The 20,621-nt window shown below is 32.8% G+C and overlaps 3 protein-coding genes across 7 annotated transcripts in view; 1 reads left to right on the top strand and 2 right to left on the bottom strand.

Annotated features, from left to right (window-relative positions):
• The window catches only part of LOC149491305 (uncharacterized), a 34,364-nt gene extending 30,910 nt beyond the window's left edge, over window positions 1-3,454 (top strand). For all 5 annotated transcript variants that reach the window (XM_089696590.1, XM_089696615.1, XM_089696606.1 and 2 more), the window contains one exon: window positions 26-3,454. In XM_089696590.1, coding sequence (XP_089552716.1) covers window positions 26-1,877 — 1,852 coding nt within the window. In that variant the 3' untranslated portion in view covers window positions 1,878-3,454. The remainder of the gene's footprint in view (window positions 1-25) is intronic.
• Window positions 3,455-7,517: 4,063 nt separating this feature from the next.
• Window positions 7,518-20,621, bottom strand: part of LOC149491303 (sensory neuron membrane protein 2-like) — a 38,084-nt gene continuing 24,980 nt past the window's right edge. Inside the window, exons 7-9 of the mRNA XM_089697806.1 lie at window positions 8,557-8,675; window positions 8,223-8,348; window positions 7,518-7,841 (exon numbers count right to left, since the gene is read on the bottom strand). Coding sequence (XP_089553932.1) covers window positions 7,656-7,841; window positions 8,223-8,348; window positions 8,557-8,675 — 431 coding nt within the window. The 3' untranslated portion in view covers window positions 7,518-7,655. The remainder of the gene's footprint in view (window positions 7,842-8,222; window positions 8,349-8,556; window positions 8,676-20,621) is intronic.
• LOC149491304 (uncharacterized) lies at window positions 17,729-19,924 on the bottom strand. Its single transcript, XM_089697618.1, has one exon. It carries the CDS (start codon window positions 19,876-19,878, stop codon window positions 17,887-17,889), a length of 1,992 nt encoding a protein of 663 aa, XP_089553744.1. The 5' UTR covers window positions 19,879-19,924; the 3' UTR covers window positions 17,729-17,886.

The following is a 20,621-nucleotide window of genomic DNA, read 5'->3' as shown; positions in this document are numbered from 1 at the left end:
AATTTCTTAATTGTTTATTTTGCAGCCATAAAAGCCGGAAGAAAGTCGACAAAAAGAAGAGGAAAAAGAGTCCCAAGAAAAATCTTCACAGTTCAGTACCAACGAAGGGTGCATTGAAAGGATTTGATGGTGTTAAGGTTTCAATTTCGACATCAGAAATTGATATGTCATCAATCCTCCCCCCACCAGCAATTGCTCTAAGGAAAAAGAAGAGAGGCACTTCAAAAAGGAAACGAGAACGATCTTATTCTGATACTAGTAGATGTGACAGTGATGACAAGATCAAAGAAGATCCACAAAGTAAATTGGATGTCTATGAGTTTATGGATAATGAAGATGCCGAACTATTTGAATTTAGACCGTCCACACTAATGGAACGTTTTAAAAGTATCGGCAATAAAGATATGCCTAGCACTTCCAAATCCCAAGCTCCTTACAAGGATCAAGAATTATCTAGTGAAAGTGGGTCTGATGGTGACGATTTTGTGTACATGTCAGATGATTATGTCTGTAGTGATGCTGAAACTGAAAACAGCTTATTGTCATGTGAATTTGGAAATGTGAAGGGTGTGCCAGAAGCTAAAAAGCCTTTTACTCCGCCTAAGAGAAAGGAAACTGCTGAAAAGAATGCTGTTATGGGAAAAATATTTAAGCACAATGCTGTTCGTACTGAGAAAAAAGTTATTAAAAGTAAAGATCAAGTTAAACAAAAAGCAAACTTGGATCAACTGTTTGATAGCCTGTTGGAAGAAGAACCAAATTCGTCAATACTTGAAAAAAATTCACCCTCTCCCAGGCATGAAAACTATGACGAGTACAATCTAGACTCTCCATTGGCGGATCAAAAAGTAAAAGCACGATCAAAGGTTGACACTAAATCAACTTCGATGAGATGTTACGACGACCAATCTGTAGACGATTCCGATATCGCGTCACATAGAAAAGTAATTAGAACACCTTCACCGATACCCTACACCAGCCTCATTGCATCTTCGAAAAAACGATCTTCTTTAACACCAACGAGGAAAATAGTGTCATCAATAGATGAAAATAGGCCGTCAACATCAAAGGTTCATGAGGGAAAAAAGAACGTGGATAAAGAAAAACATCATAAGAAATCATCACATAAAAAGAAGAATGATTCACACAACGAAGCTGACACACCGAAACGCCGAAATACGTATTCTCCAAATTACGATGATGATTCACTTTTGAGAGTTGACGTATCTTTGCCACAGACTGATGATAGTTTCAGTTATAATAAACGGAAATCAAAAGAAAAGGAATTTAAGATTAAACCTACCATAAAGGCTTCCGATAAGAGCATGAACAGTAATAAGTTCGAATATAACGATGGCATGTTTGACAATGCTGAAGACTCTGGAGTGGCTAGACAGCGGGCGCGTCGGAAATGCACCGTGGGAAAACAAAACGTTCTGGCTGAAACGTGGAGTTCGGAGTCTGAACCAGATGGAATTCCTCCGCGGCCCAACAGCGCCGATTCAGTAGTTGCGGGCGTGGGTCGAAAAAAGAAGGGCAGGAAGAAAGAGAGTCACGCACTCGGCGGTCGAAAAGTGAACAACCGGCAAGTTCTAGGGAAAAAGCATGAAGTCGAGGACAGTATGCGCAGTAATCGGAGCTCGGGCGACAGCTACGCAAGAGTCGTCCCTACGACGCGGCCGAGCGCAGTGGGCGTGGCCAGCAAGAAGGTGCGTCCGCGCCCGCCGCCCTACTACTGGTCCGACGACGAGGACGAGCCGGAGCACGTCCAACAACACGGCTGGATTGTTGGCGATAGCCATAAGAAATTAGTTACGATGCTAGCGCACGCTAAAGGTAAACGAAACAATGACGATAAACGTCATTTGGTTGAGTAAAAATTAGATTAAGTTTTAGATGTTATAATTGTAAATATACTGTACATAATATTCTCTAGCTCTTTACATATGTCATTTTTCATGACATTTGACCAGAAAATTTAAAAGCTAAATTTTTATTCGTTTGAGTTTTGTACATATTGTATATCGTTTATAGCGTACTTTAGTTAAATTTTAGATGATCCTGCGCATTGTGGGGACTTGATTTATTTTTAATTTTAATAAGATGTGTAAAAGTTAAATTTGGTTAAATCGATTGTCGTGAAGCTTTTTTTATATTTTCGTTTTATATTTCTGTATTTTTTATGAGGACGTGGAGCAGCACAGCTTTCGACATGAGCTTATATAATATGTCAAAAGCATATTTTAAGAATATTTAGAACAATTTTGGCCTCATAAGTTATTGATAATAATATTACATTTTTCATTTTAATACTAAACACTAAAACAAAAGCCCTTTTAATTTAGTCCTTGATTAAAAAGCACCACGTTTAGGACTGTTGATACGTTTTATGTAAATAAATTTATTCATGTGTTCCTTGCATAATATTAGATGAGAAAAATTTTAATTAATTATATATAAATTTATATAAAATGTATTTAATTTACAAACATATATTATATTTAGAAGTTGCAAAATTATATTTTGCATGATTATGCTTCTTTAGTTTAAATAAAATAGAAATTGAATTTGTTTCATTTGTTTGAAAGGGGCTGATATGATGGCGTCTGGATGTCGTGTATAATTTGAGTTGGTTAATTTGTTAACTATTTTTAAACATAAGATATTTTTGAATAGTCACTTTACAAATGAAATCTCAAGCTTTAGTTATTGTTTTATCTAGTCCAGCGTAAAAAAGTTATAACCCCACTATCAGCCTCCTTCTAGGGTATGTGATTTATTTTAACAAAAATAAGACTACTATTTTAAATCAATTTTAATTTTAACTGCGTTTACGATCATGGAAGTCGACATAATATTGTAATAATTTTTTTCAATGAATTGACAAAGCTCAATAATTTATTTTATTTGCTTGATACCACGTGCAATTTTTATATGTAAGGCAGTTTCTATATAGGGAAGCTGCTATATATGCTGTTTTTAGCTGATAACGTAAATGTACTGGTCGTAATGTAGCATAATATTCCAATTTGTGTTAGAACAATCGTTATTTCGGTTATAGATTCCATGAGACGATGCATATATTTAGTCTCACGGAATAATTGATACAATAAGCACTTTAGAAAAATTAATTACCTCTCATATCGATGTCATTACTTGTACCTATGTCTTTCAGTGTTGCAGTGGTTTCATAATTCCTACGATACGTACACGATATATGTATGGTAAATGTATTGAATGTTGTGTTAATCATGTCACTGTATACTTAGCTGAAGTTTTCCAAATTGCCACATTAGCTCCAGGCTCCTGGTTCCCCATCAAATGTCTTTTTATATCGATCGATGTACTTTCTATCTTGCAGAAGATACATTTGCGTGTCATGATTATAAATCAGTGTTATTTCTAAGATGAATTATGAATACATACTTTTTAAATATATGTGGTATCTAGAGAATGCGTGTTTTTATTTTTATTTCTACTATCTTCTATTTCTGACCCTAACACCCACAAACACACACATACACACATTGATGAAATTTCTGATAAATAAATTTAATTATTGAGATTTGAGCATTATTGAGTTAAAAAAAAACCTGCGGCTTAAAAGGCCCACGAAATATTCGTTTAATAAATTTTTGTTCTGAGTGCCTACAATTTATGTATAGCCAAAATCATTAGGAGGCTCTCTGCGCTAAGCAGTTCGGTCTGTGGATATGGCTCGGCCGAGGTAAACAAACACCTAAGTTTGACAAGCTGCAAATTTGCTATTTTTTCTTTGCATTTTCATAGTAAAAATTGTTTATATGACAATCATGCGCAGGTCTCACGACAATCTTAATTCTTAGCCATATACCTACTTATTAATAGTTAGTTATACATTATTTTTTATAAAATACACAATTGCATCCATAGATATTGATTTTACAATTCAATGGAAAGATTTAAAATAAGAAAGGAAAACAAAAAAGAAACGTACGTAGTAGGTATACTACCACAGCTGTGGCCTTATAATAAGATTCCCATGGGAATAATGGCATGTTTCACTGACCTATAAAGTAGTATATGCAATATATAGAAGAAAGAAAGAAAGAAACAAAGAATCACACTGGAATTTATAGGGAATGTTTCACTGCGATAAAAAATAACCTCTGATACTCTCTAGTCTCCAAACCAAATCATACCATTTCTAAATAATAAGAATCATGCCATAAAATAACTTCATTACAACTTGAAAATTGAAATAAAAAAACACACTCACGCTTTCCTATTCAAACCTATATGTATATATACATTACATACATATTTTTATTACACCTTTACTTGTACGCCACAACTAGGTAGATTCACTGTTTATGAATTGTATACAAGCATGTTACTATATACTTACTATCCCTGTCAAATCTGGAGGAAGTATCGAGAAAACCTTGAAGTCTACAAAAGAACGAAACGAGTTCTGGGTGAAATCTCATCGTTTGCGTATCAGAGGAGGTTCGCCAAGTAAACATATTGAATACCTTCAAACCAGTGGAAATACATACAGGTTTTTGGAAAGAATTACTACTTACAACTAACAGGTACCTAGATGCTTTTGCAAGCGTCAGCCATAAAGGCGCGTTTAACCCTTAAATTGATTTCGTCCGTTTTAAAGGACATAGTATTTACACACATGCTGGCGCTGTTATAGCAGACCTAAGCTTTGCTAATCGGTATATTGGGAAGGTACTAGCTATGTCCTACGCGTACATGCAGGTTTTTTTACCAAAGCGAAGTACAGTCGCGAATGGTGACCATTTGAAAATTGCAAAAAACGGATCTCTTGACTCTCCTGATAAAATTGATAATAACTGTAAGTATTTTGGCTATTTTGCTTATAATGTTATATTATTAGTTAGAATACGATTGTAAGTATAGTATTTTGACATAATTTTTACATATTTTACAATATTTGGAATACAAATCTTAGTTTATATACGATGTCCCATAAAACGGACGTTGACAACTTGGAGTATATACTAGGGTATTCTTCACATGTCCTATGTAACGGACGTTGCCAATAAGGCCATCTATTTTCAACGTCATCATTTTGATATATTTTTCTCTATTTTTAATATGTTTTAGAGGAGCATGACTTGGCAATCAATAAAAAATTCCCTACCTATCTCTGGCGGAAGCTGAAGAGTCTGGCGTTGAGTTGAGATGACGATTTTGAAGGAAATGTAGACCTACGGTAGTGATTTCACTATGATAACAGTGTCAATCATTTACCCCCAGCACCATACCTTCGGAATTATATGACATATTGATTTGAAACACAATGAAGACCCAAAACGTCAGAATTTTTACCATCAACAAAATATTATTGCTGCAGAATTACAGCCATTACATGCGGTGCGAGATGAATCTTCCCTACTTCTCAGTAGTTCTTCAGCCACAGCATGATGTTACTTACCAGAAATACCACCCAATGTTGAAAAATTAAAATAATAATACCTTACAAATTAAAAAACTCGCAGAAAATGGATATAATATATGCCAAAAAATCCAAAAAAACGCGATTTAAACTTCCTGTTTGTTTTGGTACTTCAGGCATGGTATACGACTTCTTTGCATACGATGAAGCAAACACATTTCAATCTGTACAATATAAGGAATGGGAAGAGGACTTTCTTGGTGTATTAGATAAGTTCTCAGGCTATGTAATACTATTTATATTCCAATTCTTAGCATATTCTTAGGCTGTGATTTTTGGTAGTGTCGTTTTTTAAAATCCATTATTTTTAACGATATCGTTAAAGTTTTAACCAACATTTTAAGACAGATGTTTGAAAAGCTTATTCTAGATCGTCCATAATTATAATTTGATAATAATTTTGAATTACAGAGTTGAAAATGTGCATTGTATTCATGTACCACGGTTGCAGGAATAATGTGCAATGTCCGTTATATGTGACGGTTCGAACATGTACATATAATTGGCAGTGTCCGTTTTATGTGACATAGTGAAAACAATAGAAAAAATTAAAATTTTTAATTTTTTTTTTCATTTTCCTCTTTTCTATCCTAATTCCAACACATCCTCCAAATTTGGACATTATAAACACAAGTTATCTAGGGGTGACAATTTAAGGGTTAAATGGAGCCAAAGAAACAATCATAAAAAAAAATCTGCAGGCACGTGTCACGTTCACGTTGTTTGTCGCCGTAGGTATGATTATGTAATCGATGTTTAAATTTAGTTTAACTTTAACTCCTAGCTAAAAGCTAGTAGCTTTCCGCTCGGGGCTTCGTCTGCGTGGTCGGAGGATCTTTCACCGCTGTAAAAAGTACAGAAAAACATGAGTACGATAAAATCGCTCCGATGCGAGCTGAAGAAGAGGGACAAACCACCTTTTTTATTTATAGCATTAGGTATATTAGTATCTAGGTAAGGATAGCAAGTTACTCTATCAACTCTACTTCGTCCTTTTTTTTTGATCCTGAAGTATTTTACTAAATCATATAAATAATCTAAGCTTTACCTGGAGGGCTCATTTTTATACTTATTATTATCTAAATCCAAGCATAAACAAATGCAACCAATCCATACTTCCATACTAATATACTAATATTATTACCTATAAATGCGAAAGTAACTCTGTCTGTCTGTCTGTTACTCAATCACGCCTTAACTACTGAACCAATTTGCATGAAATTTGGTATAGAGATATTTTGATACCCGAGAAAGGACATAGGATAGGTTTTATCCCGGAAATCCCACGGGAACGGGAACTATGCGGGTTTTTCTTTGACTGCGCGGGCGATGCCGCGGGTGGAAAGCTAGTATAACTATATATTATTTCGTTGAATGCAACAATCCAAATAACCATCAATATAGGTATCGTTCAGCCGTTCTAGAGTTAGATACGTGGTGATTGTTGTTACCAATACAACTTTATTTTATCGATTTACAAAGATTATTGAAATTAAAATAGCCTACAGATTTTTTTAAGATTACAAAAAAAAAACGATCACGAGGCGGGATTCGAATCCGCGTCTTCCAAGGTGAAATAAAGCATTTGAATGCTATAAAACTAAAATATCATAGGCCGCAAATCTTTAGGTAGACACCTAAATCTGTAAGTATCTAGGTACCTACTAAGCTATTTAAGAATTTTAGGAAAGATCATTGTTTTATAGAATTAGCTATAACCTACACCAATACAAATACATACATATCATCAAAGGAACTAACCTGTGTGGCAAATGTGTGTGAGAATCTACTCAATATAATTACAATTTAGGATGCACACGTAAGTCGTGAGCCAATTAGCTTTCAGTGCCTGGACTTTCCGCAAATTATAAGCATTGCTAATTTGATATCCAATATAGGTCACGGATGTTATAGAACAATTATATTGTTCATGATAACGAAGGCGTAATGCATACTCCGGTGAACTTGCGGTAGCTGTATTATACAATATCTAATACATACCTACCTAATTAATATTATGAGGATCATTGAAGTAAAACTCGATCAATTAGTATTTAAATAGTTTATTAATAAATATATTATGTTAATAAAAATCAAATATAAAAGTCCATTTAGATTTACTTAAATAAAATTTATATCAAATGCCCCGTGTAATCCGTAATTAACTTAAACTATTTGCAACTTCTCACGACGACGTAGCTACGAAGTTGCTCCTCTGTCGTCTTTTCGCCCATACAATAATAACTAAGCCGACTACAGTAAGAATAGCACATAAAGCTATGATAAGGGGTATAAATATACTAAGTAGGTTTAAGGAACTGAGCAATCTATTTTTTATTATATCTGCATATTCGTCCGGTAAGGACATACCCTGTAAAAAAGAAAATTAATTATTAGAATGAATACATAAATAATGGTCGGAAATATACCTTTGCACTATAAATAATTATGATTAATATGTAAAAGTCAATCAGCAGTGGTATTCAGCTTTCTTATTTACAAAGATATAAGTAGCTATGATTTATGAATGTTTAATGTTTATTACTCATGGGCTATGGCGCAGTTGCATTTCATGCCTATTATACCTACTGATCGGTCTCCAGAGCCATTATCCTCCTGTGGTGAATGAACCCAGCTGCAGCGCTATTTTGTTAAACGCTAAGCTATATTTATTAAGACAGAGTAAGTGATAATTTATCAATTATATTTGCTAATTTTAGTATAAATTACTGATGATTAGTTGCAATCTTACCTCTTCCACCCAAAACGCAGGAGTGAGCGTAACGCGTAGATTGTTTGTTGCACTTATCGATGTCACAGGTCGCATGAATATGTTAAACTGTGCCCTTTTGTAGCCCCTGATCACTGTTCCTGTGTACTAGAAATACAATATGTATAATCATTAGATTACACATACTTTAATTATAACAATGCATTTGCATCAGGCGAAAAGCTTTTCAATAAACCTAATGTGTGATTAACTATCCTCTAAGTCTATACTTTAAAATAGAAATCAGATATTATTATATTCTTTTAAATAACCTAAATATGAAAATAAGGTTGATGAAATATATTAAATCACATACGGGGTCCAAATCAGCATAAATTCTGTGTTCCTCTAAATTCGGATGCATTCCTAAAACGCCGTTCCTATATGTGAAGTCTGCAAACAGGAAATGCGGATACGACAGGACCAACAGAGCACCTGAAATAAAAGGTTTAACTGGGTTTAACACTTACTACGCAGTGGACGTTAATCCTCAGTAATCTGCAATTTTTATGAGTGCCCGTCGAATATTTGTCTTTTGAACTCCCTAACGGTCCATGTTTTTTTCTGGCTGACGAATTGTTATTTGCGCCTTAGGCACTTTTTAGAAACAATCAATTCGATAAAGAGGACTAGAACAGAACAGATGAATAGTGTTTATGTTATACATAGATAATAAACCAATGATTTAAAAATAATGATGTGAGAAATTATCTTATTAATGTGATGATGTTTTTATTTCAGGATTGATATACCTATTGAATCATTTTTTAGCTTACCAAAGGGTAAGTAAAAATGGAAAAGGATGCTTTTTTGTAACGTGTGTGCATAACTGTACCTAATAAACAATTTATTTTAAGAACTCGATAGTATATAAGTTCTGTACACCAAAATCTCTCCACATAACCAAAGTCTGAGTGATAAGTTGAAAATGGCGTAAACTAGAGATAAGGCTCTTAAAAATACGTGCGATAGGTCATTTGATTCGGAATGACGTCTAGAAAAATGTATCGGAAATGTTTATTAGCACACAAAAAATTGCAAAAGTTATAGGCAAATTAAGTTTCAAAAAAATAGGTACCTATTTCGTTTATTGTAAATAACTCCAAAATTATTAACATTTCAGAAATTTTGAAAAAAGATTCTTAAAGAGGAAATTTCCAACGAAAATCTCCCGAAACCCGGAATTCTATCTCCATTATTTATAATTTTAATTTAACGCTGAAAATAGCCCTCCGCGCGGCATTTTTAGTTAGCGCGCGCGGCTTCAAAACCGAGCACGGTATTAAATATTAATTTAAAAATTTAAAAAAATTATGGTGTATTCCGAACACTTCAAAGAATTTGCTCCCGTTGGAAATTTTACTTAAAGTTAATTTGTCAACAAATTAGACAAATGTTAACTAACGAAATTTTTTTGAACTTCCGTCCTTATTGCACATTAAAAAAAATGTTTAAATAATTGTCGGTAAAATTTTTCACTTCGTGGAGCCCTTCATATAATTAATATACTTAACAAGATCGCGCCATAAAAGTTTAAAAAATGTTAATACTTTGTTCATAATAATTGTATCAATTTAACAAAAAACTAGAAATTTCTAGTTTTTTGTTCAAGTTACTTAACTTGAAAAAATTATTATAAACAAAGTAATAAAATTTTTTAAACTTTCATGGCGCGATCTTGTTAAACTGTATCAAAATTTCAAAATTTCTGAAATGTTAATAATTTCGGAGTTATTATCAATAAACGAAATACCTATTTTTTTGAAACTTAATTTGCCTATAACTTTTGCAATTTTTTGTGTGCTAATAAACATTTCCGATACATTTTTCTAGACGTCATTCCGAATCAAATGAGCTATCGCACGTATTTTTAAGAGCCTTATCTCTAGTTTACGCCATTTTCAACTTATCAAGTAGACTACTACATCATGTAATGACTAGTAGATTTAATAATAATTTACGAGCAAAAATCAAATACCTATAATAATTATGAGAAGTTAGAATTACCAATGTGCCTCCACAATTTCACGAAGATCTACATGCCTACGAGAGTCTCGTAGGCATGTAGATCTTCGTAAGGTTATAGTTTTATGTCGTTTCAAGCTATCTGAAATTGTGGAGGTCAATAAAATAAATCAAATAGAAATCTTTTACCAAATCTTTCGTTTCCAGTTGAATGAATTTCCTATTGGCTATTGTTAGAATTTCTATTTGCAATTCCATACGTTCGGTATCATAGAATAAAGTAAGCGTAGGTGCTTTTCTGATTCGATGAAACTATTGTAGGTTGCTAAGGCGCTATCGATGTAAAGCTTTCTAAAAATAGATTTGAGCATGAATAAAATAAAATAAGTCGCCACTTAAAAATATATAGGTATGCAGCCACTCAGTACTAATAATATGTAGATAATTAGAATTTAAGAATCAAATAATTCAGCTATACATATAATATTTAATTTTGAATTGAAGATGTATCATGAATTCATTTTATAGAAAGTCATATAGTGGTAGGTAGTTATTGATATTCAGATGTTTTCATGTTATCTTAAAGTGATGTTTCAAACATAAATACATACCTATTGAGATTAATTTTCTTCTAATTAATATGTAGCTAACTACGACATCGACAAAAACTTGGAAACGTTTTACGTTCTTTCTGTTGCATAATTACGCTCGGTCCCTCATGTCTGAACACATGGTGGGTACTTAACTCGCAATTCAACATAATTTGCCGTCGTAGTACAAAGAGTGAAAAAATATACTTAAACACATACCTACTTGATACTCGTAGGTTGACTGCATGAGTGTCAAGAATAGTAATTAACTTGCTTCTTTAATGAACTTAACACAATCGTGTTGAATAATAAGAAATATTGATAATTCTAGAGTCGATAAAAATGATTATGAGTTGTAAATACTTTGTTGTTTTAATGCATAATTAAGTGATTATTTTATTCATCCTCAGATCGAGGATTATGACAAGGCCAACCCAATACGTAATAAGATGTTAGATAAATTAATTGCTAATAGAATTATTTAACATTTACTGTCTATTCATAGAGATATTATGCAAATAAGGAGAGCAGTTCTATGTGTAAACAAAGCCATCGACATCTAAGGAAAGTAAACGGATGATCATCATACAAGTTTTTGTAATTAAATTAAAACTATACTACACCGTAAATACATATTGTTCAAATTGCTTTTTCGTATTGTATAGAATAGACGTTTCTGCTTCCTGTAACACTGGTTCTTTCTTTCAAATCATGTTAAAAACTGTTGCCACGGTTACGGTTTGGACATACCAAGAAGCTAGGTACAAATGACCTGGTTAAAATGTATAAAATGCATACAATGAAGCGCGTCACACATGGTGAAGATACTATAATATTTTATCTTAAGATACTGAAATATTTTATATTACAGTATCTTAAGGTATCCGGTATCAGCGTTCTGACCATCATTTTTCTTTTTGTCATTGCGTACTAAGACCCCTGTAGAACCGCCATCCTGTTACAAATGACCCGAAATTTTGTGGGAATTTTGTAAGATAAAATATTATAGTACCTATCTTCACCGTGTGTGACGCACTTTAAAATAAATACTAAAAGTTCGACAAAAACTGTGATTATATACATTTACGTTACACGTGTTAGTAACGTACGTAGAATAGAAGACCTAAGCGTACCTAAGCGGTCAGTTACTCATTTCACATATAATTTAGAAGTGAGTAACCATAAAGTTTTAGGTACCTGCCATATAAATAATTTTTAAATCCGAATGTTTTCAAAAGAAACGAATTTAAATTGCTTTAAATATTCGAAATAAAATGTGGCCTGAAAAATAAAATGTTGTATCTGCTCAATCAAAACAATTTCTAAATTTATCTTAGGTACCTATATTAGAAAAAGAAATAAATATTGTCACAACCTTATCGGAAAAATTATGTGGTTTATTTTTCGTAGAATCAAAAACATTTTAAATATTAAACTTATTTAGGTACAGCGATTCCGCGAATTATTAATTTTCAAGGTCTACATATTTGTATAATATGATATTTACACAGAGGTGCGAGCATAGAGCCTGTCATTTTATTCGCTGTAGTGTATTATTTCCTTTGAATTGGCTTACATAAATTATACCTACTATTATTTGCATACCTTGATTTTGAAATGCATGTTTAGGTACTTACGGTATAAAATTAAAGATAATTATATTAACTAAAACGTCTTCAAATGGTTCCGTAGAATCTACTATGATAAGCTTCCTGTGATTTTAACTTATTGCCAAAGAGAACGCTGTTTAAACTTCGTCTGAGCTCGTCCATTTAAACCTTGTTTCAATATCGAATTCTGCGCAATTCTGTTAAATATAACTAACTAAATTGCAACTGCACTGTTGGTTTAAAGACAATTATACTAACGTAACGCAAGTTTTTTAATGTCAAAATTTATTTTTATAATGTTGAAATTTTAAAAAATACACAAAATCATTCTAATAAGTGTTACAATTTTTAAAATGTTATGAATAAAAAAAAATCGAATTGTATGAGTTTTTCACCAGTCTTTTCATACATTTGTATGATGCTACAAAACTTAGATAATATATTATATGCATTTCATTTTGCAGCACTTATAAGTTACACGGACTAAAGTTCGTTTATATGAATTTAAGCTGGTTGAATAAGCTTTAATAGTATTTGTATTCACTCATTTATTTAATGTGAAGAAATAAAAAAAAACAAAACTAAAGACCGTTTATTTCTAACTAGTTCAATAAGCACCATTAATACGAAGTAGGTCAAGTTCAGTGGAGGGTCTCGTCGCAGCGCAAGGGTGCATACAACACGCTCCAAATGTCCGTAGAAGCTTTTAATGTGTACCTTATGATATTTGCTCAAATAAAAATGTCTAAGATTTCTACAAGTGAAAATAACTTGTCTCTCTCTGGTGAAATAGTTTAGGTATCCCTTTCATTCTCATGTAAATCAATTTAATTTGTAGGTACCTACGTTAATTGTCCTCATACCGATTAAAAGCAATCTTCATTCTCGATAATTGCACGAGATTAAAAGGTAATTAGCGAAACAAAACAATGCATTCAGTGCAATTACTTTATATGTCACCACAATTTTGTTATAATTTAATTGCTGAAGAAGAAAAAAGCTTAAAAGAAGCGTACCCACTATAGCGAAAATAGAGCTGTGATACGATTCAATATTTCATTTAGTTCGACGTTTAGTTGGCAATAATACAAATAATTTAGTTTGTGAATTATTATATTGGAATATAAGTTCATTCTTTTAATTTAATTATCGATAAATTACATTTTGCAAAAGTGGAAAATTATAGAAGATAGTAACTTATTTATCGTTTTAAAAGCTTAACTAAAGGATTAATATTTAATACTCGCGTTTTAACCGCTGTTAAAATGCGGTTAGAATTATTAAAACGTTGTTTATCATAGCGATTTAAACTAGTTTAATTAATTCATCATGCAATTTACAAATATCTACTAATACGTAATTATCTTTTCATTTCAAAACATAAATGACTATGAATAGAGACCATATAACATAGGAACAAAACAGTTAAGAAATAAGTTAGGGGTAAAATTAAGAAGTTTGGCCTGATCAACTAAACGAGCAGTTCTAAAAAAATTTTTTACTTTACAAATTACTTTTCCATATTATACGAACAATAAGCTAATATAAAACGCCAATCCTATATCATAAGCCAAAGTGTGGCTCCTCTACTAATGGTACAGTTACGTTTAAAAATTTATTTAATTTACAACGGTGACGTTGTTTATAGTAACCGATCAATGTGATCAATTTATTATTTCTATCGTCGACCATTTGTCTTTGACAAATACCTAACAAAGGAACAAATATAATTTAAAATGCTGACCGGTACTAATACCGTCACTTTTTGTAAGAAGTTGCAAACAGTCAACTGTTTATCTACCTATTTGTTTAACATGATCTCGTTAATAATTATTATCACTCTACATTACACATACCTACATATTTTTTAATTTGAACCAAGCATTAATATGCTATTTTAATAGCACTGGATAGACAGAGATTTGGTTATAGGAAATATTTTGAAAACAAAAAGAAAGTACTGCAAATGGATCTGTTTCAGGGCTAAAGAGATTTTCGGTCCATCAGTCTGAGCCTGGCTAACTAAATATATCTTTTCCTGTTTTTAAATCACGGTGGGTCGATGTTTGCCCGCCACCCCACCCGATGGAAACGTTACAATTATTAAAAAGCATTTCTCGAATTTCGACCAGTGGCAAAGGATACAGTTTCATTCGAATGTTTACGTTGAACAAACTGAAAATTGATATTACCAGTTAAAACTGTATGTAAATATTATTTGGAAAGCTTTGTATCAAAGCTTTTCAAATATATATATGTATTGTATATATGTATTTATAAACGAAACTAAAATTGCGTTTGCATTTCCAGAGGTTACCAGGAGTTTTGTTTTATTCTAAGTAGGTATGACTAATTTCAACGTTGCTGTAGATATTAGTAGGAGTATCATTCGAACTATCGAGCTTCTTTGACCTCTCAATATTGATTAATCTTATCTTGTTATTTACAATAAACTATTAATTTCATTTAACCTTTGGCTGTTACGCGTCTGTGCTTTCGGAGATATACCGTTGAATCTGTAGAGCTGTGTGTACATGTAATGTCCGCTATCAAAAAAATACTTGTAGGCTCCATTGCTTGTTGTGTTAAAAATTAAGTTCCTTGACATTAACATTACAACCTTGGACATTGATTGCGTTACGGGTGTCTGTCTAATTTTTGTTTAAATGTGGATATTGATTACGCATAGTTAAGTTATTTGCGACAAATTGCTCACACATCTTCAATATTTATTGTTTGAGTACGTATATTACTTACGTTAGGTGTGAAGACTGTTAAATAAATACATGCAATTGATTGTACTATTATATAATGATTTAAGTTACTTTGTTGAAGTTTATGAGTATTTTGAATATTTTATATACTTAAGATCCTTGTACCTATGCATAGTATAAACTATAAGTTTAATGGAAATATATTTAATAGTAAAATCATACGAAATACTTATTAATCTTTGCATCACAAATAAAATTTATCAAAAATTTAAAATAGGGTTTGAACAATCTACAATGACGATCTTTCCGTTTATAGCTTTGCTCATCCGTGAACAATTCATACTGTCACCGTAATAAAATGTGGCTCCAAAATGAAGTCAGAAACTTCTCATTAAATAATGCATTCAGTTTAAATGCATTTCGGCCCAATGTACCTAAACATATCGCGCAAGTTATACGCTCTGAAGATTTCAAGGCTTATCATGCGAAAAGTTCTTTTATAAATACCTAGGTAATTTGGAAAACTGGTCGGACGCGATTTAAACGACGTGTGCTCTACAAATGGAATGATGAACGAGAGACGCCTTTGGAATATTTTTATACTCATACATTTAGGCAATTACTCAATGATGTTCTAATCGTGTAATAACAACTCATAACTCGAAACCTTTAAATACGTTTTATTTTAAACAAGTATCAAGCACAAGAAGTCAGGTCAAGAGTCAAATCAATCAATGTTTGTATGTTTTTATATTTGTTTCGCAATAAGGTAATTTGGTGAATCTCTATTCTCTACTGAAGTTTGGAAAACAAATTCAAAATATCTTAATTGATTCTAAGTAAATAGAATAGATTGCAGAAGTATCGGGGTTTGTAAAATAAGAGAAAATGTATTCAAGTGGTGTATATATTTAGTAAATGAAAGGGCAATTTCAACATCACAAAACCATTGCAATGTTTGCCGTTCCACGAGTAATGGAAACACATTTAATTAGGTTGATTGAAAATCGCAGTTCTCTCTCAATTTCAGTGGCTTTATTTGTGATAAATTCCGCTTGTATTTATTTTTAATAAAAAAATAATGTTCGCAAAATAGTTATTGTATTAAAATATAAATAATTGTTCTATAACGATAAGATGTTAGATAATAATATTCAGATAAGTCATACCTAAGAATAAACCTTGAATTAAATATTATAATATCATTGATAGGTTAACTTTTAACGACGGTTAATAATTTCTTCTATTCTTAATAATAATGACATATGCATTGCTTCCTGCCATAATATCAATAATACTAAACTTTAATTGTTAAATATTTTCCTGTGACAGTGAGGTTGGCTCGGTGAGGTGATCTTTCTCAGTCGGTCAAGCATCGGCCTTAAACAACCGGTAGGACGGGATGAGTTGCTGTATGGTCAAGTTGTTTTCCGACGCTTCATGTTATGAATAATAATCACCCGCAATCGCGAACATTTAACATCACCTGTGTCAAAGGACACGTAATAGGTAGCCAATAAATAAAGCTGACGACTTCGGCTTCTTTATAATTTTTTTATGTTCAAACACAATATGTATTTATTTACCATGGTAGTAGAAGCTAAGATTTTATAAGTAACTAGCTTTCCACCCGCAGCTTCGCCCGCGCAGTCAAAAAAAAACCCGCATAGTTCCCGTTCCCGTGGGATTTCCGGGATAAAACCTATCCTATTTCCCGGGGTAAAAAGTAGCCTATGTCCTTTCTCGGGTATCAAAATATCTCTATACCAAATTTCATGCAAATTGGTTCAGTAGTTAAGGCGTGATTGAGTAACAGACAGACAGACAGAGTTAGTTATGCATTTATAATATTAAAAAAATAGTATGGATTTATTCCTAAACATACAATTTTGAAAAATATATAACATAGACATTGGCAAACTATAATAATTGAAAAATCAGTCTATTTATGCGTGTAATGCGTGTATTTTTATAGCTATATTTTATAGCTTACTTAAATAAATTGAACTTTAAATATTTATTAATTTAGACAGAAAGCTATAGATTTGCAGGAAGTGTTATTATCTATGTTTACTTTATTATTGGACAGCCAGTTCCAATCGAGTAGATCTTTGTCGTAGAACGTATTTTTTTAATTAATTATTCGGAATAAATTATTTAGAAATCTGACAAAGGTCAGAGTTCGTTGCAAGGTCGAGCTATAATAATATATTATTTTCTGTTTGTGTTCAATATATTATTTTCTGTTTAAAACACGTTATTAACTAATTTTTATATTAAAGTCGTTATTCTACTATATTAGCATAAAATTATAAACGTGATGCGTATTTTAAAGATAAACGCTGTATGTGAACGAATATAGATGTTATATATATATGTTATATATAGTAATAAAATAAAAGCAGACTAATCGAAAGTCAAAAAATAACAATTTGTGATACAGATATTATTCTACGTATGCATAATATTATAAATTTGAACAAAGTGGCTTTGCAAAAGGTTTTCGCTGTGCTATTATTTTCATTTACATCAGACTAAATTCTAGGAAGACACATATTTAATATTATAAGATTAGGTATTAATGAATAACTTTGAATAAAAATCAGTGGTAAGAGCAACACATTAAATTTTATTATTATGAATAAACATGTCTTTACACTAATTAATAAATGCTTTTTGGTCTTATCCTAGGAAAATTATGCAAAATAGGCATATAAAATATGGCAGTGTTTTTGTAATATAATTAAGGAAACTAAAGATTGATCGATCAACTTATCTTTTGGTCCGGCTTTTTATTGTCAGTGCTGTAGGATCTGACCTGTCCCGAGTAGAAATGGGATGGGGAAGATGTGGTGCCTTCAGAAAATATTCTTAATTTGAATGGCCTGTCTTTGAATTCAGGAAAATTGAATACAATATTTGGACGCTTTGTAGGCTTTAAGTAGAGGTCAAATATAGATTGAGTGGTGGTGGTAGTTTTTTCCGTTGCGGTAGTACGAGGTTGTTGACTTGGAAGTATGTTTGAATGTTTTATTGTTGTCGAGGAAGATGCTGCAGATCTAGCTGTGGTCGATTCCATTTGAACTGTACTACTTGAGGCACATTTAGTTCTGGATGTAAATGTCACCCATGGTCGTGTCGGTCGAGGTGTGACAGTGCTCAATTCATTATCTTGTTGGTTTTTTAATTGATGATTTATCCACGTGTGTGGTGTCGTGAAAGTCGATAATGTAGGTGTTATAGGTGGTTCTATTCTTTTTGTTGTTGTAAATGATAGATCTAGATTATTACTGGTTTTAAAGCGAGATTGAAGAGTACCTGGTGTCGGACTTGGTACATGCCATATATTGCTATTGCCATTTTGACCTATATAATGAAATCTAATAGGTGTCGCCGTAGTTGTCTGATAAGCCCCCGAATTTAACACGGTCAAACTTCTGTCTTTTTCGAAATCTTTATGCAGTGGCGAATAAGCTGGTGAAGTTGGTGTTGTTGAGGCACTAAATTCTTGACGTTTTGCATAACTTGTAGAATTATTTGAAGGAATTTCTGCTCTTGAGAGAGGCACAAATACAGTTTCTTGGCGATTATTTTTCCGACTGACTTCTCGAGGTGACTCTTCTTTCTTGTTCCATTTATGTGAAGTTTGATTTTGAGTTATCGGGGATTGGGAATATGACTGTGCTATGTATGTAGGCCGTTTAGTAGTCGTGGTGGTCGGTATAGCAGTCGTTGTAATAACCGGAAATCGAAAATTATGCACATGGAACGAAGGAGTAGACGTCATTTGGAAATTCTTATTTTCATTGTTATTGTCAAAGGACATCATTTTTCGGCGCCGGAATTGATTTGATTCTATCCTCTTTGGATTCGGTGGTTTTATATTCCTTAATGCAGGATCGATAGTAGTAGTAGGGGTACGAAGAGTTGTTGTTGTGCGAACAACAGGAGCTTCACTGTATTCAAACCTTGTTTTCCCATCGTATACTGGTGGCTTGAGTTCATCGATGTTGTAAATTTTTGTAAGAGGAATTTTCATAGAGCTTGTGATAAAAAGTTTGTTATTAAGCCACTCGAAGGGATGTTTTTTATTTTCGTTATAAACATTATAATAATTATTATTATCATAATTTTTAACCGTTTCTCTTTCTCTCTCTCTTTCTGATTCCTCAAATTTACCTCTTAAGAGGGTATTTATGGGAATATAGGGTGGTTTTAGATCGTCGATGTTGGGGAATTTTTTGTAGTAAGGAACGGTTTCATTGTTATTTCCTCGACTTCGATGCCGCGTCTTCAAAGCTCGCCCTCTATTGACGTCAAGTTTATAAGAAACATCTTTTAAATGACCATCACAATCAGCGAGATATTTTTTGGCATTATGTCTGCAATGGTGAGGGTAAACCACCCAAGCGAGGAAACCGTCGCCTTGCAGCCGCGTGTGTTCTTTGTATATTTGTTGAGCACATTCAACATCGTCTGAAATGTCTTCGTCTCGGAACGCAGAACAGGGTGCTCCGCATGCTTTTCCAGGGCCGCACCAATATAATTCACTTATTTGTAATAGTCCATGATCACCACTGTGCGGATTGCGGGCGGCGGTGTCGAAACGCGATTCGTGGAAAGCGATGCACACCCAGGTAGCGAGATGGTCCTTGTCAACACCGAGCGCTTGCAAGTCGCGGGCGAGTTCGCAGCGATCGTAAATACGTGCAGCGGCCGACGCAAGAAGCGCGCTAGTCAACAACGCGACGCCGAACATTTCAATTTGCGTTTGCGTACCATAACCGAGTGCGCGCTTTTTTACTTGTGGTCTCCCGCCGCGCGCCCGCGCCCATTTCGTGCCGTGCCCGCATGCTAACGGTAATCTCGACTGCAGCAGATTAAAGTGCCATGCATTTTGGAGCAATGATAAATAACTTCATCTGCATAGGGGGTATACATACACTTGAGAGAAAATTTTATGACAGGGTCAAAGTGCCAGCCTTGAAGGTAATTTGTCGCGCAAAATATACGAATAAAACTGATGTTTGAGAATAAACCATTTTTTTTCTACACTGTGTGTAAAAGTTATATAAGTTTAAAAGATAATTCGCTTATAAAAAGAAAAGAAAATAAAAAGTGAACATATTTCAGAATATAATACTTATTTACTCTTATTGACCGTATAAGTAATAATATAGTAAATTGTCTATAGCTTCCGCAAACAGGAAAGATATTACCTATATAACGATTGATGTCGTAGGATGTAATAAGTAAATATATAAATCAATCGCTCATTATACGCATATCAATTGAAGCAATTTATTTAATTAGGTACGATCGATTCATTTATATAGAGCAACTGTTAATAAATACTTCTAGTTCTGCGCACTATAAAAGTGAAAATAAAATGAAAAGTTCCTACTTTATCTATACTTTTTTAAAGTAAATATTTAAGTAGAAAATAAATTATGTGATAAATTATCATAATACAAAATGATATAATACTTAATACAAAAGCTT

This window comes from Colias philodice, chromosome 1 (assembly GCF_061535455.1).
Source record: "Colias philodice isolate Cphi_HAF_F1 chromosome 1, ilColPhil1 Martin Lab GWU primary, whole genome shotgun sequence".
Taxonomy (NCBI): domain Eukaryota; kingdom Metazoa; phylum Arthropoda; class Insecta; order Lepidoptera; family Pieridae; genus Colias; species Colias philodice.
This window is presented reverse-complemented; position numbering and strand designations above follow the sequence as displayed.